General features: G+C 41.9%; 2 protein-coding genes across 2 annotated transcripts; both read right to left on the bottom strand.

Moving 5' to 3' along the window:
- Positions 1–2,131: 2,131 nt before the first annotated feature.
- Positions 2,132–13,501, bottom strand: RTCB (RNA 2',3'-cyclic phosphate and 5'-OH ligase). Its single transcript, XM_042837975.1, has 12 exons — positions 13,339–13,501; positions 13,177–13,255; positions 12,410–12,477; positions 10,604–10,703; positions 9,274–9,430; positions 8,900–9,056; positions 7,665–7,824; positions 6,702–6,877; positions 5,743–5,931; positions 5,154–5,264; positions 4,235–4,354; positions 2,132–3,191 (listed from the first exon to the last, which is right to left on the bottom strand). The coding sequence occupies exons 1-12, from the start codon at positions 13,429–13,431 to the stop codon at positions 3,084–3,086; spliced, it is 1,518 nt and encodes a 505-aa protein (XP_042693909.1). The 5' UTR covers positions 13,432–13,501; the 3' UTR covers positions 2,132–3,083.
- Positions 13,502–13,896: 395 nt separating this feature from the next.
- LOC122170848 (BPI fold-containing family C protein-like) lies at positions 13,897–26,767 on the bottom strand. Its single transcript, XM_042838074.1, has 15 exons — positions 26,662–26,767; positions 26,299–26,410; positions 25,077–25,205; positions 24,249–24,404; positions 23,404–23,467; positions 22,402–22,462; positions 21,523–21,611; positions 20,766–20,939; positions 20,031–20,084; positions 18,342–18,512; positions 17,783–17,850; positions 16,701–16,743; positions 16,025–16,088; positions 14,873–14,949; positions 13,897–13,938 (listed from the first exon to the last, which is right to left on the bottom strand). Exons 1-15 carry the CDS (start codon positions 26,765–26,767, stop codon positions 13,897–13,899), a joined length of 1,410 nt encoding a protein of 469 aa, XP_042694008.1.
- Positions 26,768–26,980: the final 213 nt, after the last annotated feature.

Here is a 26,980-nt window from a genome sequence, read left to right as displayed (position 1 = left end):
AAAACGCCAGCTCTGGGCAGTGCCTGAATGTAATTGAAGCCTCCTCTGTGTGAGAGGGGAGCGTGCTGGCACATGCTGCAGGAGGGATATCGCTTTCTCTGCCTGCTTTGAAGGCTGAGGGGAGGGAGAGAGAGAAGAAGAGGCCAGTTAAGAGTGTTTATGTTTGGGAGGAACAAAGGAGAGCGGAGGAGAGGCCTGTGCCAGAGATGTGTCAGAGATCACTTGTTCCTCCTGGGCCAGGCCACCAGCCCAGGACCACCGGCGGAGGAAGAAGCAGTGTGTGTGAGGAGCAGCGTGTAAAGCAGAGAGAGGAGGGAGATAGCAGATAAAAGTGACACTGGTTAGATGCCAGGTTCCCAAGCAGCTGGTGTGGGATGCAGAGCAAACACACCACAAGCCTGCAGCTTGTTGGGTCTTGGTATGAGACTCTTTCAGACATGAAAAAACCCAAAGTAGTTTTCTATTTGCTGCTTAATGCTGCACTAACGGTGCAGGAACAGCACCTGCACAGACCTCTGAGTGCACCATGAGCAGCAAGTTCCTGGCAAGGGAGGAAGCTGTACAGCCCATACTGCACAGCCCAGCAGTGAGCCCTGCAAGCACAGTGCAGGAAGGTGCTGTCACCAGAAATGATACCTACCACTTCCTAGAGGCAGAAGTATCACTGCTTTGGCAAGTCCATTTGTAAGATGAGCCCCAAGGACCAGCAAACTTTTCTGCTGCAGGTCATCATACAGATGACTGAATCAACCAGTTTGGCACTGGATGCATGACTGATGTTAGGCAATTCCAGCAGCGTAAGACAGACCCAGATCTCCTACCTACTGCTTCCCGATATAAGAAGAAAAAAAGAACTCCCAAAAATTGTTCACCGAAGGTTTGTCAGTCTTCTGGGGCAAGGAATGGAGGCATATCATATGATCACACATAAACAGATGCTTCCGAGTTCCTGTTACCTTTTACTGAGGCAGAGTTGGTTGAATAACCATGTGGGCCCTTTGGTGTTGCAGAGATGTTTCAACCTTTTTCAGTAGGTATTTTAAAATAAGGTATTTTACCTTTTTAAAGACAGCCTTTAATCAGAACATCCAAGTTTAAATACAAGTGACATAACTGGGAGGCATCTTTCATTTTTACTTACTTTTCAGGTGGTTAGGAAACCAACAGTCACCTCTGTACAGCACGATATACAACCAAAACTAATAGTAGCTTTGCAACGGGAAACCAAAATTGCCCCCACTTTTTGATTTCTTGAAGGCTAGTGCATGAATGTTGATGATCAGAAGAGGCTTAAGGCATAGATATGAGAGAGCATCTACATGGTACAGAGGATTTGTGTTAGTAAGAAATTGAAATTTGTTTCAGCTGCAAAGGTAGGTAAATCTAAAATGATAGGAAAGGAGAAGTGTTTGAGAAATGCTTCCTTGTTTTTAAATACAAACATTTTAAGAGCTCCCCTGCATTCCACATCAAAGAGTCTGCAGTATTTAGACAGAAACTGCAGAACAGAACATGTACTTCTGCATAAGACTGTGACCAACAATTTGTCTTTCAGTCAGTGTCTCCACAACTCTATTTCACATTGTCAAGTGAAATGATTTTTGTTTGAAACCCGGTGAGTCCATCTCAAACCTCAGAGATGGAGCAATTCCACTTCAGAAAGCTGGAAACAAGACACCTTCTTTAAACCAAAGATGGAATCAAAGGAATCAAGGCATGTACTGCTTCTGAACTTGCAGCTAATATGATACGGAAACTTAAGACACTGGTAAACATAATGATTAAGGCAACAAAATGCTGTTACGCCTCCTGAGATCAACCTAAACCTAAAGGGATGCTTCCTCAAAAGGCAGTCAAGTCCACTCATCACTATTTGCTTCCTTTACACGAATTTCTGGCAGAGATAGCTCCCTTCTTGCTTTTAGTTTTATGCTCCTCCTGCTGCCCTCTTGTGTCTGCATACACACTTACAGGCTTCCTTCTCTGCATCCTGCAAAAAAAAAATCTGCCACCTGCACATTTCTTTGCAAGGTCCATCAGATGAAGTCACAAGATGTCCAGGGTTCCACGCTGGTATATGCACTTAGAAGTGGACAACAGCCACAGAATAAACATGACACAGACACCGCAGTATCCATCTTCCCATTTTATTTATAATATCCAATATGATCTAGTGGGGATGGTCAGCTCCCACTCCAGCTTTATTTAATTAAAGAAAAAACATCAGCTGAAAGCAGTCTCATCCTACTGGGCCTGACTCTGCAACTGGACTCATTTCAATCAGTTGCTGGACACAGTGAATAACACTATCCAACCCAACTTTCACACACTTAGGACTTTTCAAAACACTGGATCTCTAAGCTGTGAAATTGCAATTTTATTGGGCAAACAAGACCTTTCAAAATAACATTTCTACCAGCATATACACAATACTGCAGACCCCCACTTGGACACAGCCAAGCACATCACGTGCTGTGGTACATGGTAGAGAGTGGGGGGAGAGAAGAAGACTGCGCCTCAAGCCTAGCTAGTCCCTCTCAGCCCAAGTGGGAGACCACTCCCAACTGTATTTTTTATTCAACTGCCAGAAAACATGCAGCAATATAGATATCTGCAAACAGAGAGACCTCTCCCTGCCCAGAGGTGCTATACCCTGCCTATCAGGGTACTTCTGCACATGGAAAGAGCTCCAGGCACTCAGGTGCAGAGATGGGAGGTCTGGCTCATATGTCACCTTTGCTGATGGTGGTGGTCTTGCAGCACAGTAATTAGTGGAGCTCAGGAAAGTCAGAAGTTCTGCCTTCGGAACAACCATCCAAATGGGGGGAGAAACTGCATACAAAACAAGACTGATTTCTTTACCCTTTCCATAAGAAAAGAACACCACATAACAAGGAGCTGGAGCCATTATTTATGTCTAGATGTGGTTAAAAATAGGGGCATCCTCAACTGCTGTGTTTCCATAACAGTGATGTAATATCTGAGTAGATTATTGAGTCCAAATGTATGGGAAGATGATGATTTTGCAGACGTTTTGCAGAAGGCCTACAGATGTTGGTGGGTTTCTGCTGCTGTGTCAATTCCTAGCCTTTTATAACAGCAATAGGTCTCAACTTAATGGCTTTCTTGCTGATGCCAGCTGCATGGCAGGTATTAACGACATCTGTCACATTCTTGTAAGACTCAGGTGCCTGGAGGGGGAAGAGAGAAAAAGAAAACACTGTAAACAGCCCAAAGTCACAGGAAGATAGATACAGGCTTTGGATATCTCTTCCTTTCTTCATAAAAACTGAACCATATGCATTGAGGTTGTAAAAGAAGGTGGACATATTGAAAATCTAGACATATTAGACATTCAAAATCTAAGATATATTTGGTTTTAGAATTCAACTTTTACCACATTCCAGATAAGATACTAGCTCTTTTGGTTCTGTTTTCCTAATGTTCTCAGATAATCCAATACACTAGCAGGCAGTAATGCTGGGACTCAGCATTTGGCAGGAAGTCACTCCAACTTCCTCCTTCCAGATAGCCCTTAGGATTTATCTTCACTGCCTCTCAGTGACAAGAAACAGGGATGAACTCTTGAGCTCTTCCTCCAGTATTTTATTAGGAAGCCACCCTTAAATAGAGATTTTAATAGGACAAACAGGTTTGTACAATACTAACACCCATAAAAGCAGTTATACATGATTGATTATAAATGAAGATGTGATCACAATAAATCAGAACTGAAGTCATAACAATCAAATTTTTCTAGTCAGTTAAAGTTCTCTTCCTGAGGAGAAAGAGGACTTTGTCTTAAAAGGCAGACTGCATACATAAATTCATGCACTGCAATGAATTTACATAACAACTACAGTATACACTAAATTCAAAACTGGGAGAACATCATTTAGAAGGAAGAGAGCCCACAAAAGGTAACAACTTCGTGACGATCCCACAAAGATTTTTCAGAGTCAAGGGTTACTATCTCTATTGTCAGGCAGGAAAAGAGGGAAAAAACATATCCCTTGAAACTGCCAAATAATCTACTTCTGGTAGGACTTTGGGGACAGGGAAAACTTCATACTGCTTTCCAGAAAATTGGATAAGTCTATCAGAAATTGCAGAAGCTGTACATATAGGCAAGTAGTGATTAACCAGCACTGTCAAGAATTAAGTGATAGAGGGTCATTCAGTCAAGGAGCAAGATTCTCTTCTCCCCTCTCAGATAACAAAGTATTAAACTCACTTCTTCCATGACCAGTTTGGGAGAAGCAACACGGATGGCAATGCCCATGTCAGCCAGTTTGTCCAGTACATCCTGGAAGTCCAAGTTACGTCGAGATTTGGCTCGAGACAGTGCACGACCCTAGAAAGTAGATTAGTTAGTTCTGGTTTTTTTTGTGGTAGTTTGGAAAAACACCACTCTTTCTTACTACATAAAGAAGAAATCAACAGATATGCTCAAGAAAACTAAGCTGCATTTCCAACTGCGTTGAACAAAATGAAAGACCTTTTGTCAGGACTACCACAAATGTAAGTGGTTGTAACTGCTGATGAGGAAGCAGACATCTAGGACAGATCCCCTGGAATAGTATTGGGTGAAGTTTGACATCTGGTGCTATATCTAGCACATAATCTCTAATCAGTACACATTATAAGCAAACAGAATAGCTGATGACACAGACCAAGGTAAGCCACAAAATGGGAAATTCAGATGACAAGCTTCTGCATAATCAGGTACTATGGCTAGGAAAGTTCTGTATTTAAATACTCTAGCCTTTTTGCTCAAACCATGTCAGGCTGTGCTCACGATTCAGTTTTACTAGAAACTGTTTCTTTTCCTCAGTCATCCTTGTTGCACAATGTTAAAAAAGGAGAAAATATCTTCTTCCAGCTACTGAGGAATTTTATATAAACAGTCTCAGCATCATGAATTGTTCTTGTTAGCTCAGATACCGGGATTTTGAAAAAGGAGATCATTCTTGACATACTCATATTAACCTTTGATTCATATAAAGGAGCACCCCCTAAATTTTCTTGGACTACAGTGGTAAGAACCCCTGTATTACCAACAAATGAATCAGACACTGAATGACCCTTTAACAACCCTGTTCACTGGATGATTTTCCCATCCAAACATCTTCCTGAAATGCTTTTTCACTTACAGCTCCGTGGCAAGTAGTTCCGAACGTCTCAGTCATGCCTTGCTCTGTGCCAGTAAGAACGTAGCTACACGTGCCCATAGTCCCACCAATCAGAACAGGCTGTCCAGTCAGCTGTGGATGCAAACAAGTCTTAATTCACCAAGCAAAAGCCTAAGCAACTCATTAATAAACGACTGAGAGGAGTTACATCTCCAAAAGAAGCAGCTAGATTTAGACTCCCTCAGAGCATCCCCACTTGCCTTAGGTGCCTGGTATGAAGGATTTTGGAGACCAAAATGCACTGAAAGATGTACACCAGTGTATCAAAAAGACTTGGGTCCAACAGACAGACAAAGCAAATGACTGCAGCCTGCCATAGATATAAAACCTTCATGACTTTTCAGCCACTGCAATTGTGGAGTGCAAGACTGAGTTCAGTATTCCAAAGATCAAATAATACACACATAAGCAGAATTATGCCATTCCATAAGATTTCCAGTGCTATTAACTCAAAGAAAGGAACTCACAGAGTTTAGATCTCTGTTAAACACTCTAAAATTATCTGATTCATCCAAAAATTCCGTTTTCCTTCTCCTACAGCTAAACTTACTTGATAATCAACAGCAATAAGAGGATGGTGAGGAGGGAAGGCTCTGGTTGATCCTTTTCTGTGCACCAGTAGAGTCCTTTCCTTCCCGTCCACTACGTGTTGCTCCACTTTGGCAATGTTGTGAGACACATCGTAGATAACGTGCATATCGAGGTCATCTGGGGTTGTGTTGAAGACTTTGGCAAAAGCCTAAAATGAGAACAAACCATGACATGGAATACAAGAGGAGAACTGCAGTGTACACGCAGAAGCTAAAAAATACTTTAAAAAATTAAAATCATAGAATGGCCTGCATTGAAAAGGACCTCAAAGATCACCTAGTTTCAACCCCCCTGCTATGTACAGGGTCGCCAACCACCAGACCAGGCTGCCCAGAGCCACATCCAGCCTGGCCTTGGCCTTCCAGGCTGCAAGCACACACTGCTGGCTCATGTCCAGCTTCTCATCCACTGGGGCCTTCAAGTCCTTCTCTGCAGGGCTGCCCTCAAAGGGTTCTTCGCCCAGTTGGTATAAACACCCAGGAACAGATTTGTGTGAAAATGTCTCTTACTGATAAGCCAGTGATAAACCAGTGACCTAAACACTTGGCATGGCAGGTAAGAACCCTCAGTCAATTTCAGCCACGAAGAAATTGAGTGCAGAGTGTGACAGAAATGGACTGTCCAGACTTATCTGCCCATCAACAGCTTTAACATTAGAATTTAATCTGAAATCAACTCGACAAATTCTGGCAACTCTGAAAAAGATGGTTTTGGTAGTTTAAAAAGGAGAATCTTCTTGCACCTTCCTCTTCCAGGAAATACTGGTGACGGATGGACGTTGGACTGGATGACCCTGGCAGTCTTTTCCAGCCTTGGTGATTCTATGACTCTGTTATGCAGCTACTGTGTATTCCATACGCCTTGGATAAAGCATGATGTGCACCAGAACATTTACACCAGAGGCAACTCTGCTCATACCTGTCTTGTTAAGAAAGTCATAGAAGAGCGGTTGACCCACGCATAGTTTCCAGCAGCTGCCATTCCCTTCAAGTAATCCTGTCCCTCCACAGAGGCAATCCTGGCACACGCTAGCTGGCGATCGTTCACTATGATTTTGTCCCGTTTCATAGCTTTTTCCATAGCCACCAATGCATCTAGGAAATAAGCAGATTTCTAAGAGACTTCTTCATTTTGTTTCAGTCTATGGGATTAACACAAGTCTCTACAAGTTATACTCAAAAAACTGAACACATCTGTCCAGTGGTCAAACCTACAGCTTCCTCTCAAACAGTAATTTTGTGGCAGAATATTGTTGTTTACAAACAGCATTCCCTAAGACTACTTTTAGAAAGGAAAGTTCAGGGTCTGAGGTGTACCAGAAAGAATTCTCCGCTCAGACAAACGTAGTTCAGCCTGTTGATATCTACTAATAATCTAAGCACTTTATTACATTCAAAACAATAAAGGCAACTGTAAATCTTTTTTTGACCCAACAGTTTAGTTGTTTCTTTTTTCTGCCATAAGAGTGTCTGCCTTTGTTACACCAAATATTAAGACTTCACAATCCTAAGCAAATATGTTTGAAGAGAGCCCCTGAACCAAAGGATTCAGTGAAAATCTCCCTCCACTCTTAATCATACAAGAACAGAGTTTAGAAGGGACTTCTGGGAGTTACTATCACTTGCTCAGAGCAGTGCCAGTTGGACAAGGCTGCTCAGGGACTGAGTCAAGTTCTGAATATCTCCAAGAATGCTGGTTCTACAACTTCTGTACACATCCTTTTCCAGCATTTGAGGAAAGGGAAAACAGAGGGAGACAACCCCTGCCAAGGTAACTCAGAATAGACTGACAGTTGTGAGAAAAGCTTTTTGGTGTTGGAGTTTACAAGAACATGCTGAAGAGTTTGCTTTACTCCAGGTACCCATGCCAGTCGGACCATACCTGTGGCAACCTGATGGCCCAAACCTCTGCTGCCACTATGGATCATGACGCAAACCTGTCCTTTGTGGTCGATGCCCATCTTCCTGGCAGCATATTCATTGTAAATGTCATCCACAACCTGGATCTCAGCATAGTGATTTCCTGCTCCCAGGGTCCCCAGCTGCCAATCACAACACAAACATCAGACAGCTCTTAGTAAGGCAGCTATGGGAATATGGGCGAAAGGGCAAATTGCTACAAAGGTTTCAGTTTCAGGAGTTTTTCCAGGAAAAACAAACAAACAAACTAAAAGGAAGCAGAACACAGTAGCATTATCATAGCCCTCTTTGTTCAGATTCATAACAACTTCTACTGTTTGAACAAGACCAGGATTAAACAAAAGGACAAGAATCTACACTCTGTGCAGCCACTCTTTTTGCAACTCAGGTCCAGTCAAAAGACAGGAAAAGTAGAGTACTGAGAATCCACCCTGTTTATAGAGACAAGCCAGACATTGCCTTACACTTGTTTCTAACCCCATGAGGAAGCTAAAACATCCTTTTAACGATGTCATTAAGCCTTTTCAGCAGATTAAAGCAAGATATTCCATTTTTAAGACCCACTTTTTTCTGACTTAGTAATAGGTGATTACTTGTTTGATAGGTAAAATGAGAAAATTGAGGACCTAACATCATTTTTAGGTTAAAATCCTGTAATGTATTGCAGCACAATTCATAAAACTCAAATCATATAAAATAAAGTTTCAGAAATTGAAGCATTATCACAGATCCCTCAAAAGCATTCCACCCAGAGCAACGACACAGTGATATACTTACTACACATAGAAACCCCTTGAACTGTAATTCAAAGTTCTGAGTTAGTCACATTTATTGTGGTATCTTTCCTTGACCTGCTATTGAGTTGCTATGCAAACAAGGAGAAAAGTTACAGAACAGCTTGCCTGTCTTTCAACAAAACTACATCTGGATGGGGAAATGCCAGCAAACATGAATCCCAGTGTTAATTGGTGAAAACCTGATGCCCCCAGGGACTTTGGGTACACCCAACATTTATCATGTTTCCCTGTGTTCAAACTCTGCCAAGAATTAATCAGAAATAGCACCACCATCTCACCTTTCCACCTGCCAAGAACCATCAGGCAAAGGTTCAAGAAAAGACAAAGTCAGAAAACCACCCGCTATCTTTCACTTTGAACCCTGGGGGCACTACAAAACCCTTTTGAAACACAGCTTTACCTGAGGCAGGCCCCTCTTCTTTGCTCTCGAAGAGACTTTGTTGGGATCAGCCTGCAGCATTCTTCCATACTCCTCACAGTGTTCCTTGTCCTCTGCCCAGGCATAGCCTTCCCGGAGAGACCAGTCTACACCCATCTCTAGAGCCTCTTCCAAATCCCTGCAATTAGCAAAGACATATGTGCATTCTATTCTTGGAAATATTCAAAACTTAACGAGGTATGGTCCTGAGAAACTTGATGGTTCTCCTCCTGGAGAAGCACATGTATAGAAAGGCTTTGATTTTTTTCTCTTTCATAAAGTCTCCCACCCTTGAATCTTTCATAAAAACAAGAGATGACCACTGCAGTGACGTGCACACAAAGTTGTTCTCTTACTTGGCGTTCATGGGGATGACACCCTTTGAACCAACACCGACAGGAATGTGGTCAAACATAGCCTGGGCGAGCTGCTCCTTCACAGGCTGCACATCACTTTCATCCAAATTTGTACGCAGTAAGCGGACACCGCAGTTGATGTCGAATCCGACACCACCTAACAGTGCAAGAAGAGCCATACAGTTAGTAGTGTGCTAATGCTGTGTGCTAAACACTGATATTGAAATATTAAAGATGAGATTCATATTAATCTTAAATCAACGTCCTTACTGACAGGGAGCACGTATCAAATGATGTGATCTTACATCTTTCTAAGACAATATTGGGAATTGTATTAAGTTACATTTTAATGGATTTACAAGAAGCCATAGATTTCAAGAGAGCCAAATAGTTTCGCAAAGACAAACCTGACCACTCTTTAGAAAACCCCACACACAGCTTCTCCATCTCAAACACATGCTCTATGCATCTGCCAGTTGCTCCAGCAAGTGTATACCGCTTTAATTAAATACATGTACAGAAATTGAAGAGGACATTCAGCTGCCTCAGGACAAAAGGAAAGTGACAGACGAAAATCTTAGCACAGTTCCCAAAAGCAAGTCCTTGGAAGCAAATCGTTTTTGAATCTTCACTGGAATAAATACTATAATAAGCAGAGAAGATTTAAAAGTAATATGAAATTTTAGTTTTGCTTAATTCTCAGCATTTAATATAAACTACCACCACAGAGAGAGGCTGAGTGTGAGAGACCAATCATGCCACCTTTACTAGTGTCCGAGTGGGGATGCTAGACAAGGAGATCTTCATTTTGAGTCCATTGGAAACACACAATTTGAAAAAAGTAAGGCCTAACACATGAATCTCAGGTACAACCACAAAAGCGCCTGTAGACCATCAGTTACTAAAGACCAAGGTATATATAAAAACGTCAGAAATATAAAAAGGTCATGTTTTTAACAAAATACAGAAATATTCTTAAAAAGGGGCTTCAAATCTTGCTCAAAGAGAAGAGTCAATTCTTTATCAACATGGTGAAACCAAGTCCAAAGTCTTGTGCTCTCTCTTCAAGACTGAGGGATACAAGCCCAAGCCAAAAACATGGTAATTTTTTCTGTACTGTTTAAATGCTTACAAAATAACCATTCACAATGTGAAGAATAAAGATTCTGAGCACAGAAATTTAAGTGTCTCTTAACTCTGTGTAATTCAGTCATTTTTTGTCTTTGTTCTGCATATAAAGTACTGTACAGATCTGCCATTTTGCCACGTATTTTTAAGCCAACGCAGACCTTCCTCAGTGCAGATTAAGTCAGTCTTGAGGTAATCTCACCTGGTGACACCACTGCTTCAGGATCATTCATATCAAAGGCTGCCATGTTGCCAATGGCAAAGCCATAGCCAGAGTGGACATCTGGGAGACCTATGGATCTCTGAAGGAAAACAAAGGAAATGTCAAAGTTCTGCAAACTTTGTACTGCACTAAGAGTCATCTTGGTTATGCTCTGACTTGTGACAGTGGTTATCACATGTACAGACCAATATACCAGACAGCGAAAGGATGTTCTGATGGGGTAGACACCTGAATTCAGGAAAGTAAACTCCTACAGTTTATAGGAGAAACCATCAAAGAAAGCAGAGAGCAGTTCATCTCATCCTGAAGCAAGCTGTAGAGGCTAGTCAGCTGAGCAGCCCCCCTGAGATTGACCCGGTCCCAAGAAAACTTACAGAAAAAACAAAACATCCAAGTGTAAGAACTGTAATCTCAAACTGAAATCTAGTTTATCCCTGGACTCAAGAGCCTCTACACTGGCATCTTTGTAGGCAATAACTTATGAATGGCACAGAGCAGAGACAGAAGACTGAAGACGAGTTTGTCGCTGTCAGGTGCCATCTACAGCAATACTTAAATGCAGTAAATTTAACAAAGAAGGAAGTCAGTGCAATGGAATAAGATCACACAACAGTCAGCACTTTCCTTTCTTAGCTACGTCACTGAACATTGACTTAAAACTGCATGCTATGGGTGGAAAAAGACATTCTTTTGACATGACAAGTTAAGTTGGGAGCTGAGTCAATTCATAAAAGAATTACTTTTAATTGAACCTTTCACGTTACTGCCAATTAAAGAGTGTGCATCTACACAACTCTACAAGTTTGAGGCATGGCAAATTTAGATTATGACACGCTGCAAATAGGACTCAAAACATTCTGTCTGTTTTCTGAAACCCATTGAATGTATTAAACTGTTGCTATACGTGAAAGGGAGAACTGTTTTGCAGAGGCTTATATGCTTCTGCTCCCTCCCCTTACCATCAACAAGAAATCTTATTAAAAAGAGTGAAGATGTGAATAGAAAGATAATAATAACATCTCTCCTACAAACTATCAGCCATAATTCCCATTTTAACAGGTTGCTTCAATTTTCTCTCACCTTCTTCTTAGTTGGTCACTAAGGCATTTTAGCAAATTGATGGTTAGCCTTTCACCGTAGCCAGAAACTGAAAACTTTTGCTGAGTCACCATGAGAAACAATTGGAAAAAAAAAAAAAAAAAGAAAAAAAAAAAGACAGTTCTGGTACTTATTAATGTAAGCAACACTGATCATAAAAAGATCATTTCCACATTGTACTTCATGTTTCTTGAAAAGTGATGTTCTTCCTGCATCGCTGCATTCGATGCTTCATTTCCAGAATGCATGGGGCCAGGGAAAACAGTGCATGGCTCTGTTGAGTGCATGGCTCAGTGGAAGGCTCACTACCAACACTAGGGCAGCAACAGTAACACAAATAACGTCACCGCTTGCTCTCTCTTCTCCATGCACTGCAGGTCAGCAGAGAGGATTCAAAAACAAAGAACAACAGACAGTGGAAAAATAGTGGCTAAAGCAACTGGAATAGCATAAAGCAAAGCCAGCAAGGCTTCATGTCAAAAGACAGTCAATGAAATAAGTAGATACTCCCCTTTCTGACACTCCCCTTTCTGACAACTTCACAGCCTGTCCTTGCAAACACACAGAGCCAGTTTCCCAACACACCAACTGTCCTACACAGATCTCTGATCCAAACACCTCGCACCAGTATTCCCTTGATCAGTGACAAGCAGGAACCAAAAGCAACTTTTCAGAACAATGACTCACATGAACGATACCAGGCAATGCAGCCACATTCCCAATCTGTTTCATAGCAGGCAAAAAGCCACCCGCACCTTAAAACCAAAAGAAGAAAAACCAAATACATCAGTAATCAGATAGCTTACCATGGCAACCGCAATTTCTGAAGGGTCTGCTCAAAATACCAGCTCACCAGAAATCACAAGCAAGTGCTCAAATCTGGTGAGCTCCAAGCAAGATCTGACATATCGTTATGCTGATATGACAGAAGGAAGGGAAGCCATCCAGAGGGACTGCACAGGCTTGAAGATTGGTCCCATGTGAACCTAATGAGGTTCAATACGGCCAAGTGCACAGTGTTGCACTTGGATCAAAGCAATCCCAGATACATGTACAGACTGGGAGAAGGACTCACTGATAGCAGCCTTGCCAAGGTCTTTGGGGACCTGATAGGTGAAAAGTTTAATAAAAACACCAGTGTGTGATGCAGGCCAGAAAGCCAATTGTACCCTGGGCTTCATCAGAAGAGTAGTGGCAGCAGGGAGCGGGAGGGAACTGATCTCCACTCTGCAGCACTACATGCAGGCCTGAGGCTCCCAGCACAAGAAGGATGCAGAGCTGTTGGAGCAGGTCCAGAGGAGGGCAAAGAAGATGCTCAGAGGGCTGGAGCACCTCTCCCGTGAAGACAGGCTGAGGGAGCTGGGCTTGATCGGCCTGGATAAAAGAAAGCTGTGGGCAAACCGGCGCGCTGCCAGCCCAGCCCAGCCCTCAGTGTGAAGGCCCCGCAGACGCACCTCCGCCGCGGCAGGCATTGCGCAGCTCCTCGAACATCAGCTTCTCCAGCGGGTCGTTCACGTAGAAAACTCCCTCCACCTGCGGGGAGAGCGGTCTGAGCGGCCGGGCTTCCTGCTTCCCCCTTCTCCCCTCCCCAACCCTTTCCCCCCCTCCCCACGCACATGCATGTTGGGCACGAAGCCCTTCTTGATCCGCCAGCAGTTCTTGTCGATCTTGTCCAAGTACTGCAACTCATCGTTGTAGCTGCGGCTCATGGTGGCTCCGCTCGTGTCGAACCCCTCCGACAGCGCCCGGCCAACAGCGACACACGACGGCGGCCGCCGAGGGCCACGACACCTCAGCGGTGGCAGAAGGCGGACGGGAGCCTCCGAGGGACAAATATCCTCCGCCCGCGCGCGCCCCCTGGCGAAGCGGCCGGGCCTTCCCTCAGCTGGTTGGGACCGAGAGCCGCGCTAAGAGGCGCTGGGCAGGGCTGTGTGCAGCGGGCCAGGTCGCTGGGGGTGCAGAGAACCGCATGCCGTGCTGCGCCATTTTCCCTCCGAGCGCCTCAGCCTGCTCAATGCATGGATCTGTACTCACAGAACTGACAGTGCACTTCTTGTGAGAGGCGGCGGCACCTTTCAGGAAGACAGACACAAGAAGTGTGTAGACAAGGCTTTATTTCAACAGTCCCGTTATTAATTTCAGGTTCATGCCTAACAGGCGGTGATTCTTGTCCTTCAGTGCTTGTAGTGAGCATCGGTAGAAATCAACACATATCCCTGTGGGGAGAAGAACGGTCACAGAAATGCTATGAAGTACAAAATTAAAAAAAAAAAAAAAAACAAAAAAACACAAAAAAAAAAAAAAAAAAAGCTTTTTTTTCAAATTCAGCTCCTGCTGTTGAAAGTCAGAAAAGTCTACTGAAGACAGCTGGAACTTGGGAGTAATGAGCTCTATTAAACTCTTGTCTTTCAAACTGCAAGAGAGCCCCATCTTTGCCCACTGTTATCCCTTTGCAATGTGCTGGCAATGGAATCGTTAAGGTTACAAAGGACCACTAAGATCACCTGGTCCAACTACCAGCCTAGTTCACCCATGTCCTCTCATTCCTAGCTAATGATGAGAAAACTGACTAGAGAAAGTGAGGTGGGAAATGGGTCCCACAGAACCATTAATATCCTTTGTACATAATTAGCTTGTAAGGTGATTGGCAGCTAGAGTCACTGAAAGCAACTTCCAAGCAATTATTTTTTTGTAGGGATTGTGTACCTGGATGCTTCAAGGTATGTGGGATGCAAAAAAAGATTTTAAAACACCCTTTGCATTGCCTTTCCTGAGTTGCGCATTGTGCCTGGCCCCAAAGAAGGATTTGGGGCTGACTGTGCAAAGCAGAAAATATCTGAGAAGCTGGTAAGCAAATGGAGAAATGCACCACGCTTACCCATCTTCTGGAAATTCATCTGTCAGCAATAGCATTGTACTGACTGACTGTCTAGCAACAATCTGTATGTTCAAACTGAGATCTAGAGAGTATTTCAGGAGATAGACTCAAGGGATAGATTTGTATCTAATAGGATTCTACCATTATTGCAGATCTCAGTTTAGATCCAGTTTTTTTTATTGCTTAACTAGTTCAAAATCCAAAAAATTCCCTGTATTAGTGGAAGGTAAGTAAAGAAAAAAATCTTTTTCATAAGAATGTTAAAATCTCACCTGTGCGATTGTAATACGAGGTCTTATGAAGGTAACATTGGCCAAATTGGGAAGAGGGAATCCTTTGGATAGTTTAGCTTAGGAAAAGACAAACACAGTGATTTAGGGATGCATGAGAAAGATAATAAATATCTGCCCTTCAACAACCTCCTGTTTATTCAGAAATTAGAACCTTACAAATCTGGCTTCCTGTTCTGCTGCTTACTAGCCGATGGTCACGTTCCACCTGAGTTAATAGGAACCAGTAACGTCAGCAGAATGTCAAAAGTTCCTAGAATCACCCACTCAGCTGAAAGCTTTTAGCTGATTCTTAGAAGAACAGAATCATAGAATCAAATGAATTGTTTGAAGAGACCTTTAGGCCATCTAGTCCAACTTCTCTGCGATGAACAGGAACATCTACAGCTTGAGCAGGGTGCTGAGAGCCCTACCAGCCCGACCTTGGTTGTCTCCAAGGATCTGCTTCACTACCCTGCTTCATTTCACTGCTATAACTTACTTTATTTTTCTCAGTTTAAATCTCCTCTTTTAGCTTGAAACCATTTCCCCTTGTCTGAAAGGACAACAGACTCTGCTAAAGAGTCTGTCCCATTCCTTCTTACAGCTCCCCTTTAGATACTGGAAGGCCACTTTCAATGTCTCCCTGGACCCTTCTCTTCTCCAGCTGAACAGCCCCAGCTCTCTCAGCTTATCCTCATAGGAGAGGTGTTCCATCCTTTGGACCATTTTTGTGGATGTGCTCCACGTCTTTCCTGTACAGAGGACTCCACATCTGGACACAGTACTCCAGGTGAGGTCTCACCAGTACAGAGCAGAGAGGCAGGATCACCTCCCTTGCCCTGCTGGCCATGCTGCTTTGGATGCAGGCCTGGATACAGTTGGCTTTCTGGGCTGTGAGGGCACACTGCTGGCTCATGTCCAGCTGTTACGCACCAGTCTTTTTCAGCAAGGCTGTGCTCCATCCTTTCATTTCCCAGCTTATACTGATAGTAGGGGATGCCACGACCCAGGTGAAAGACCCCACACTTGGATTTGCTGAACCTCATGAGGTTCTCCTGCGCCCACTGTTTGAGCCTGTCTGGACCTCTCTGAATGGCATCCCATCCCTCAGGTGTTTCAACCACATGATACAGGTTGGTGTTACAGCCTTACCATTGGCTGATGGAATTACTTCAGTTTGTAAAATATAAGACAGGATGTTCTCCAGAAATGAGATCTGTCACAAACAAAAAAAAACTGAGTTACACATCACTTTCTGATAGTGGCAGAATCATCATTCCCACATTCTGGGTGAGGTCTGTAGGCTTTCATTCAACTTTTGGCTCTCATTTAGCTCCAGAGAGCCATTAGCTAAAGTAACCTTTGGATCTTAAGTCTTTGAAATGATGCAGAAAGTGAGATGCAAAATGCAAATGGCTCACAGTTCTACATGTGATTGCCCAGACTGCAGCACACTTGCTCCACCTACTGCCAGAGTTCAGATTGCTGCTGTGCGCAGATTCCACGGCTGTGATTTGAGACATCTCTCTAGTTACTGATAAAATATGATACATTAGTCAGGAAAACTTTAGAATATTTAATTTTCAGAACACTGAATTGCCTCAAAGAATAAACTTATTATTATTTTTTTTATTATTTTTTAATCAACAGCAGTGAGGTGGCTGCCAGAAGACAGGAAAAGAGACATCCAGGAATGAAGCCAAATGATTTAGGAAAACAGATAAAATTTAGCTGCTTAGCCTTGATATCTTTACTCTTTACTACTTTAGCCTTGATATCATTAATAGTCCTGATTTGTATTTCCTATGTGTTTAAACTATCTGCTTACCTCAAAAGAGCCAACATTGGAATGGGCGAGGGAGAACTGGAGCCTGAGGGAAAGAAGTGAAATGAGATGAGTCACTAGAAAGGACAAACAGGTATTATTCTAGATGTACAGTCACTGCTTCAGAGCTCTAGGCCTTACAAGACATCTGTAAGGAGACTCTTGAAGCAATATCTTTTACTTGAGAAAGGTGTGATCTCTTAGGGCACAGCTAAACATGCATGCAGAAAAATCCTAGAAGGGCTGTAGCCAGGGATGTGAGTGCACTTCTTCTGTGCTGTCTTGAAAATCCAATCAGTATTTGATGTTAGTAGGGCCAGCATTATGGATGCGCATGCTCTCAGAACACTTGCAAGGATTTGGTATGTAAACACAATACTTTGATGTGAGCCTTTCTAGGGGTGGGATGAATAACTGTTCCCAGTATGGTACTGCCACTGATGGCTGTGCTGCTCATGTCAATCTTTCCAACTTCAAATACTTATACTTTTCCATACATATTCAAGTATCCAATTACCTGCATGCTTCCGATTTTTTTCTCTTAATTTTGCTGGAAAAAAAAAAAAAAAAATCCCCAATACTATTGACACTATCCTCTTTACATTCCTAACATTGCTGTGTCCTGAAAGAATCTGCATATTCTTTTTGTTCCCAAGGAGTCTTTTGTGACGTAAGTGTCCCAATTCCCAGCTATAAGGCTGTGGTTTACAGAGCCTCTCTCTATAGAATGTAATACTGTAGAATTTTAAATGTCCAAGTCTCTCTGCTTTGGCTTTCTGAAGTCTAGACATTGCGGTGCTTCTCTTGGGGCATCTCCCCCTAACTCTACATAGAGAAAACTGCAGGTGTCCATGTTCTTTTCTGTGTCCTGGACCCCTGCACAGGACAGACTAGAGAGCAGATGTATCTTAACTACTTGGAAAGGATTGAGGGAAGCTCTCAAATTATCCATCATCATGAATACCCTGCATACCTATCTCAGAGGAGAGAGTAAATTATGGTTAGCTGATCACATGTAAAAACTGCAATGCTGAGATTGCTAGTGTTGTTTTCCAGACAGGCACAGGCCAACCTTGTTGAATTACCTGTTCAGACATAATGAGCCTGTGAGTTTCTGGTCAAAGACATTCAGAGCAATGCTGGTGTTGGCTGCCTGCAGAAGAAAGAAACCATGGGTTTACAGACACAGAAAACAGAACCCTTGCTCAGAATTAGTCACAAATGCAGAAGCACCATCTTCCTGGCTGTGTATAGGAGCTGTTTTGTGTATGTGGGGTTCTTCCATGGCCAGGTGAAATGTGGATAATGAGATTTCACTAATCAAGACCATTTTCAGTTAGAAGAACAAGATGTCATGGGACATGACCCACGCTTACAAAAATCATTCCAGAGAACAAATCTTTGGTTAATCAGTGTCAATTTATTCGGATTCTCATTTATCTACAAGAAAAACTTCTTCCCCATAGAAAAATTTCTTCCCCTTCCAGTAGGTTAAGTGGGGCCACACAGCGTCACCAGTGACTAAAGGGATCTTGCATGTTTAAATACTAAAAATATGGTACTTTGTTGTAGAGAATTCTAACAGCAGGAAAGAACAAGTATATTTAGCCCTGAGTTAAATGTTACCTTGTTTATTGTACTTACTATATTCACTGTGAACAGTGACTGAGTGGTTGAGTCTGGCAGAACAGCAAACACCTCCATGGATTCCTGAATCTCTAGAGTAAAAGAATCCTGCTGCAAGCTGATGAGAGGTATTTCAGTGGCCATTAGCTTCATCATAACTGGATACGGTATAGTTGAGTATTTGGCTATCTGCATGATTGCAAGGCAAAATCAAAAAAGTCAGAGAAATGCTCTTCTTGTTGAACAGGTCGGAATATACATTTTCTCTTTCTCAGAGCTATTGGTTGTTTTAGATGAGGTTAAGAACAGCTGCTAACATAAAATTCTTTAATATAAGCTGGAAATAGAAATTTTCAGTGGTGATAAATCACCAATCTTGGCTGAATCAGGAATGCAATGGTAAGTTCTTTCCACTCTAGAAATATTATTTCCTCTGTATCACTTTTAGAGAAATTAAATTAAATATTATTCTGTGAACACAGGAAAGGAATGGAACAAAATATGACATTTAAGTAATAATAAAGGAGCTCAAAGGTCATTCACTTTGAGATTAATCCATCTCATAAGACAGATATCTGCTGTGGACTGTCCTGTGAGGAGCCTCAGACTCTCCATTGCCTAAAGAGCGCATAGGTTCACAAGCTCATTCCTTAGAGAGGTGGAATATTAGTGTAAATGCTCATGGCATTTTATTAAGAAGACCACATGATAATTGCTCTTGAAGCAATCTTAGATTTCTAAGGAGGGAACCTAGTATCATACAGGAAGCAGACAAATATACAAAGTTCTTACAGTTGCCTGTTAAGAAAAAATTATTCTCAGAAAGAGTGGTGCTGCAGTGGCACAGGCTGCCCATGGAGGTGGTGCAGTCACCGTCCCTGGAGGTGTTCCAGAGCCATGTGGATGTGGCACTGAGGGACGTGGTCAGTGGGTATCATGGGGTGGTTGGACCAGGTAATCTTAGTAGTCTTTTCCAATCTTAATGATTCTATGATTCTGTGATTCTTAGAAGCACAAATCCAGAATTATCCATCCTAGGCATTCAAGGGCTGGGGTCTCTTGTGCTCATTTTGATTTCTTATTCTGTTTGAGAATGCTGGTAGAAGCCATGCTTGCTTGTATCTCTTATATCTCTTCTGTTATATCTCTTCTCCTCTTCCTAAAGTAAATGGAAATCCTGTACATTTGCCTTCTTTTTTCAGTGGATGTAATGTTTCCTGCCCATCTGTTAGCTCACTTTACTGCATGTGAGCACTACAGTCCCTTCCCAGGTCTTTACTGTATTGCTTTCTGCTAGTCAGTCACAGGCTAGCAGTGAAACAAAGGCAATTATGCACATATGGGCAGGAGAAATAAGTTATTTCTGACTGGAAGCTCTGGCAGAGTTCTCCCAGATCAGGATTTAGACTGGGAGCTTTTCCCTGTCTAGGACTAGTTTGATGTGGGAACTGCTGTATGTATTGAAACAGTGACTGGAGTAAAGATTGATGTACAAGATTACGGCCAAGTTTGATAATAGTCATTCAGTTGTGGGGATGGGAAGTGACAAGGTCCATCTCCTCTGCTGCTACCATGCATGCATATGCCCATTTTTCCAGAGCAAGAGCCCCACTGCACCTACAAGGCCTTTGGGACACGCCAGTATTGAGGTGTCTAACACTCACACTGGGCAGTTTTCTAACAGTTTGTGAAAGTAATGACACTCACCTTGGGGATGATATTACCAAACATCTCAGTGCTTATATTTAAATATCTGCAAGCCTGGGGGGAAAAATAAAGATAAAAGAAATCAATTCACCAGGTTTGACCACCATTCTCAGCTTTTCTTTAATGCATTATTACTGTCATTTCAATGGATCTTTGGTTTTATACCTTTTGTTCTCGGAAATATTCTTAAGAGACTCAGTATACTTAAAGCTTATTCCCAATAACTCAGGTCAAGGTACTTCCTGGGAAAGCAAATGCTTCATACTATCTTAGTTTGCGTTGCAGTCTTTAGGTCTGGGGATGTAGTGAACCTCCTGTAGACTGTATATCCAAGTTTGCCTAGCTCCAAATCATAGTTGTTTTGTCTTATGCTTTGCTTCCATGGTCTCTGTAGCATTTTTACTCTGTAAAGACCCGTCAGGAAAAAGCCACTAAGGCAGCTAAATTGCCCAGAGTAATTTATGTGACCATCTCTTGACTATTCCACAGGTCTATACAAATTTCTTTTATGTGGCTAAGTACTTTACTCAGTGGAACCAGGCATCTCTGCTTGTGGACTGAGGAATCTGTACAGAACATAAAATGAGCATTGCAATACCTTAGCGTTTGTGCTCTACTGTCTCAGGACTTCACAGCCCAATTAGCAGTGAATCTATTGCATTCTGACAATTGGCAGGTCAAAGCTCCACATTGAATGACTGAGCCACTCTGACCCCATTCCCGTGTCCTACTTACTTCCTTTGCAATGGTGATGTTGAAGGCCCCTGCTGTGTAGTAAGAAAATAAGGATGTCTGAAAGAAATACTTGGAGAAGGCAAGGTAGAGCATGGAGTCACTTTGGTCCGGGATAGCAATGGGAGTTGCCACATAAGGAGGGCCAGTATAATTTCCAGCTGGGTAGACCATCCCCTGAAATGTATATTCAGAGATTCAATACAAAAAGTCAGAATCAAAACATGACTTTGAAATGACCGCAGACTTTTTTTCCCTTTGCTTAAGTTATGCATTTGTTGTATAAGTAACTACATAGGATTTGTATTACACCCTGGAGCTCTGGTGCTTTCAAGCAGGCGGTGAAGACAAATTCCAGAGACTGGACACCTTCACAGATTTGTGAGACTTCTCTTTTCAGACGCTGATCACCTACTGAAGACAGTCTACCACCTCAGAAAACCAAATGAAGGACTTATGTATTGAATGACCTCCTTATTGAAAAGCTTTACTGTCTCCTTTCCCCATTTCCAAAAATTTAGATTCGAAAACTGTTGCCCAGAGCCAGCCAATGGTCTCAGTTACAAGATGGATCTTTAAAATGACAAAGGTCAAAATCAGCAAGTAATGTGTGCAGATGAAAGAATGCACAAAAGTTAGCTCAGACAATCCTAAAATCACTCACATTATCTTTTGCAGTATCAGTGACATTACCCCAGACTTGCATATCAAATACTCTGTTGTCTCTTGCAATCCTGGCAAATAACACTACAGCAGTTACCTTTAAGTCCATGTCAATGTATGGTCGGAATACTTCCAAGCTGTTTAAGGAGTAGTCAATTTCAGCCAAATCATCAATTCGCACTGGGACTGTGTATGTGGCAAACAAAGCAAAATACCCAATATTATACAACCACAGAATGAATTTTACGTGCATTAAAACTAAGTCAGCACCTGAAGGAAAATGACACGTGTTCCAAAGGGTAGGAAAAAAAACCCTGTGATATCCAAACATAATTTCTGACCTAAGGCTTGACATTTTACTGGTATGTTCTTCAAAGCATCTTTTTTTAGTTTGTCTAATGTTTTCTCAGAGTGGAAAAGTACATTTTGTTTAACCAAATGAAAAAGGAAATGCCCATGGCTGTAGTGGGTTTTCTTGTTAAGCAGCACAAGAGTATTTGAAGTACCTCTGATTTGCAAATATTTCCCCAGAAAAGGGTGGTTGCCTGGTCTATTTAGGCATTTGTGTTTTGCAGATTGTGTCTGCTCAACAATTTGGCTGCTTCCTGCAAATCTAAAATGGTTAACATAAGAAAATATTTTTTCTTTCTTTTCTTTTAAGCATAAGAGCATAAGAGTCCTCAGAGGCCACATAGCACTGATAATAAATGCTGTGTGATCTCTAAGTTGCATTCCTAACATCAGAAGTACAACTTAAGAATAGTTCCCAAGTCCTTGGCTTCTCAGAAATGTCCTTTTCTTGTCCAAGTATCATTTCTTTTATTTACCTGTGGTCTTCTAAGTAAAGGAGCAGACAGAATGTGGGTTCTGATACAGCTCTTGGAGGCTTTGCTATCCAGCTGCTGTTAAGGAAACTAGAGAATTTCACTGGACAATAGATGAGAGGCAGAAAGAAAAGATATCACAGGTGACTCACCATTCAGTGATTGGAGGTCCTTAGCTATCAGCTGGATCCCAGATCTGATGTTGGGACAAGACTGCATAAAAGCATACTCAAGTTACAGCATGATTATCACGGATCTGTATACACCCCTTACCTGTGTGCTAGCTAATCTGTCTCCTTATGTTACAATTTCAGCAATTGTCAAAATACCTAAGGTTGTTTTTCTTCAGCTATCAGGTTCAGGAGGTGATTCAGTGCACTAAAAATCTGTTTCTAAAGGAACATGTCTTTCTTCAGTCACTTTAAAGAGAACTCCAATAATAAATCTCCTTGCTGCATCTTATCTGGTTGGACTAGATGATCCTAGTGGTCTTTTCCAATCTAAAGGATTCTATGACTCTATGGTTATCTATTCTGTGCAATGCAAGCATGGCCTGTGTCAGAGCTGCCTTTAGGCAAGGAAGTGGGAAGTTGCTAAAGGCAGCCTGATGGGGGTGACAAATCCACAGTTTAAGAAGTGTGAGAAGGAGATCTCATATTGGTCTCAGAGCAGATCCCTGTCTTGGAGCAGAATCACACCCATCTCAAGCTCTACCTTCTTAGAGGCGATAGGCAGGATGTTGTCACAACTGCTCATCTCTTTGAAACCATGAGGTTTAAGTAAGTCGTGCTATCCAATGGTGTATCATGAGATCTGTGTGTCACACAGTATGTGTTTTACCTGCTGAGAATGAACATTACCCGACAACCAGGATGTCTGTACACAGGCACGCAGTCCTGTTCTGCACTGGAATGGGAAAAATAACTGCACATTCTGGCTCTGGTTGAAACTCACCTATCTCTGGATCAGTTAATATCTCAGCCACAAACTCAGCATTTTATTTGGAAGTTTCTCTGTCTGGCAAAGCAATAAGTGTGCCGATCAGGCCAGAACCAAACTATAATTTTTCTAGTTCATCCTTTGCCAAGTTCCCAGTGCTGACATCTGAAAGTGATATTCCTTAAACTCTCCCGTACACAATCTAAAAGGCTTACATTAGTGGCCAAGTTCCTGTGAATGGGTTTCTTCAGATATTTGATAAAGAAATCGTGCAGGAAGCTACAGGAAAAGAAAAAAACAATTCATGGGTCAAGTACTACAGTCATTAATAGGAAATCAGATATCTCTGTGGAACATGACTTCAGTGATCTCTAAGTGTGATATACCAGTACACGTGGGAGCTTTCTGAAATTCAAGAGCTATCAGGGAGCTACCACTGAAAAGGAGGTAATTTTACTCAGTAATTAGACTGGGATCATCTTTATGAATAATAATTTGTTTATATTAGCACTATTGTGTAAACACAAAATAAATAGTCTGTGCAGTAGGAATTCTCAAAGCATATAAAAAAAACCCCAACCAAATAGAAAACCAAAGCCAGGTGACAAGAGCTATATTCAGACAGTGAGAGAAATATAAGAAATACAAGAAATCACATTGCACAGGTTTATATCAAGAGGAACGATAGACAGCAGTCTGGTTCTTTTTTTTTATAGCTTTCTGATCTAAAGTACATAAAGCATAGTATAAGCATATGGCTTCTGCCTAGAGTTGAAGATTAGAGCTGTACTTGGAAAGAATTCTGTGTTGAAGAAGCACAAGGGAATATTTGATTTGACAGAAGTTGCTGTATTTATTCTCTACTCAAATGACGGTGCACAAAGACGAGAACAGAGGTTAAACTTGGCCACTTGAGCACTAGATTAGGGCCCTGATTCTCATCTGTGTTCTTTATAGACACCTAAAAGCAATTCTAGTTCTCCTATTTTGTGAAGTTGTCTTTGTGCCATTCATTGACATTTATTTTCTCCCAGCATGTACACAGATCTCTTGCACTTACCCACTTTTTCCATTCAACTTGATGTCTGTATCACCAGAAGTCGTATGACAGCTGTTAAGTGACACTGAAGTACGACCCATACTATCCAGGGGTGTTGAAAAGACTGCAGTAACAAACACCTTGGAAATGTGCACTGTGCTTCTTCCACCGTCTTTGCTGCATAAAGTAAAAGTATATAAACAACTGAAAAACCTATTTTAGTGAACATTAAAGGCTCTCTAAGGCTTAAACAGATTCTTGCTGTTCACTGAAGATCACTGAAGATTCACTGAATACTTTTCATTGTATTGCTCATAGAGAAAACAATCGTGTATTCTACACAAATTTCCATGCTAGGAGTTTTGAAACGTGCTGAATTAGGAAAAACAGGTAACTCACTGTTCTAAAGTAGTTTGTGTATAGTTACGAGACATGCCCACAGCAAAGGCAACTGGATTATGTCTGTTAAAGGGCAAACCTGTTTCAGGGCCTGGAGTGCCCTCCTCCCCACCACCATCCCAGGGGTTTGGCAGCCCGTGCTCAAGACCAGCTCCAATGTGGTGAAGCTGTGGTATTTTTGATCAAACTGTTCATAGCCTGGTTGTGAGAAAGAGCTGTGCAAAGCCTCAGTGAAGGCCTCTACCCTTTGTTTGTGAGCCGCACTGAAGCTCATGCCATGTTGTAGGTAGACCTACTACCCCTCCTGTCAACGAGAACCAGACTGTTACTGGATTTTTTCTCTGAGCTGTTAAAGACCGCTTCTGCCATGATGAGCTCACAGGACAAACTAATATTTGTTTTTTTATATTTTTCATCAAGAAAAATCCCAAAACACGAGGCTACACGTACAACATCCAGGTCCTTATATTCCAGTTCATATCGATGGTGAGAGAAGCGTTTCTAATCACCAGTTTTATCCCACTCCTGGGTATGAGGGAGATGGAAACGTTGGGGAATTCAACAGCAGTGACTCTTATTCTACAACATGAGAAAGATAAGGAAAAAAAATAAAAATAAAAATGAGTATTTTGGGCAACCTCAAATTTTACTTGATTTCTCCTGCTCACACTTTTTCAGGCGAGCAGGACTCATAACTGCTATTCCATTCTTATGGTATCATATGATTTTACACTTTTTTTTTTTTTTTGCACAAATAAGTCATTAAAGCATATTTGTCAAGTGCTGAGCAACCAACAGGGCACCTAATGAACTTAATAGCACTGCAAACGAAACACCTAAAAGTGTTATATCTAAACACTGACCTGTGTATTTATACATGGAGACCCCACATATTTTGCAGTTTTGCCCTTTTCAGTATTTCAAAACATGTAATATTTCTGCGTGATTTGTGCATCAAAAGGCTGGCTGCCTTAGAAGGACTTAATATCTGTTTGCTACATAGTATGTGTGCTTGCATTCAGAATCACACTATGCAGTGGGATAACTTATTCAGGTGGAAGTCCTGATGGTTTTAGCAAGGCAACTGCAACAAGCAGAATAAAGTGAAAATGTCCTTTCATTCAGCAGCTGTTCCTGGGAGTCTCTAACTCCAGTGATCAAATTGGTGGGGATAGTAACCAGGGCCAGGAGCTATGTTACATAGGGCAGCATTTCAAAATCCATTCTCACAGCTGTACTCATGGTCTGCAGCTAATTCTGATCTAGCTTCCACTTTGGTCTGCTCCAGCCACCTGGAAGCTGGAAAGCTGTTCCTCTGGGCTCCCCATGTGGTCAATGGAGAAACACTGACAGCTGAAGAGGATGTTTAAACTCGTTCTAGAATAGGTGTCTAAGTCAGAGGTGTAACTGCCTTCTGGGTATGTAAATCTTTCTCCACTGATCATAGCAAGGGCTTAGCTGACTAAATTAGACCAGATAACTTTATTCAAACAGAGGTTAATCAAGAGAATTTTTGCTTTGACTTCATCAGGCTTCGGATGTAAGCCACACGTGCCCTCCTTTAAGCAACAATTACTGTAAAACACATCAACATTCCCATTATAATCCATGCACAGAGCTAAATATTACAGTAGCATATTGCCAGAACTATTTTTCTAGGATTGTTACTTACCTTGAGATGTTGTAGTTGACATTACCAAGCCCAAATCTCTCATAGCCTGTCAAATCAGGGAATTGTTCCTTCTCCATATTCTTCTTCAGGATCTCTAGCCCAACCTTCTTGGCTGAAAGAAAAGAAAGACTGGTTCAGTTACCTTTGATACTGACAGTAGGTTTATATTTATGTGCTACCACGTTAGCAGATTTTAAAACACTGCTTGCTGACGGGATGGATGTGAATAAACTATTGTGCTCTTAACCATTCCTTTTCTCTATAGCCTTTGACTAGCTCACTTCCTCCCACTGACCTCACTACTGAAGATGTCTGTCATATCAGGATTCAGTGCAGTATCACCACAAGCTTCAGCACACCTACCATACTCCAAGGCATTCTGAGTGATTCTCACTTTGAGTCCAGGGTTGGCTTTTAGCTGCACACTCAGCAAACTTAACAGGAGGAGAGAACAGCAAATCTTCACCATCGTCTTTGTTTTTTGAAGGACCTGTTAAGAAATATTTGAAACGGTAGTAGAATTGTGCTTTTCATTCCTGTTAAACAAATCTTTTGCCTGAAATAGAGTTGTATTTCTTATCTTCCACAGGACTCTTTTAGTGCCTTGTGGGAAACAAGTAAAGTGTTGGAACAAATGGACCATTTCTACTTTTTCTATTATTTTAGTTACTTCACCATTTCT

The sequence above is a fragment of the Centrocercus urophasianus genome, unplaced genomic scaffold, assembly GCF_019232065.1.
Source record: "Centrocercus urophasianus isolate 14NV4802_14NV808 unplaced genomic scaffold, USGS_Curo_1.0 seq_73, whole genome shotgun sequence".
NCBI classification, from domain to species: Eukaryota; Metazoa; Chordata; class Aves; order Galliformes; family Phasianidae; genus Centrocercus; species Centrocercus urophasianus.
This window is presented reverse-complemented; position numbering and strand designations above follow the sequence as displayed.

Excerpts from the sequence above, each read along its gene's own strand:
- RTCB (XM_042837975.1), bottom strand. The coding sequence starts at position 13,431 with ATGAGCCGCAGCTACAACGATGAGTTGCAGTACTTGGACAAGATCGAC. Across the intron at positions 10,704-12,409 it reads CATTGCCTGGTATCGTTCAT|AGATCCATAGGTCTCCCAGA; the intron begins GTGAGTCATTGT and ends GTTTTCCTTCAG. Across the intron at positions 5,932-6,701 it reads TGACTTTCTTAACAAGACAG|GCTTTTGCCAAAGTCTTCAA; the intron begins GTATGAGCAGAG and ends TTCTCATTTTAG.
- LOC122170848 (XM_042838074.1), bottom strand. The coding sequence starts at position 26,767 with ATGGTGAAGATTTGCTGTTCTCTCCTCCTGTTAAGTTTGCTGAGTGTG. Across the intron at positions 16,744-17,782 it reads GGCTCATTATGTCTGAACAG|GCTCCAGTTCTCCCTCGCCC; the intron begins GTAATTCAACAA and ends TCTTTCCCTCAG. Across the intron at positions 14,950-16,024 it reads AGTAATTCCATCAGCCAATG|CTAAACTATCCAAAGGATTC; the intron begins GTAAGGCTGTAA and ends TCTTTTCCTAAG.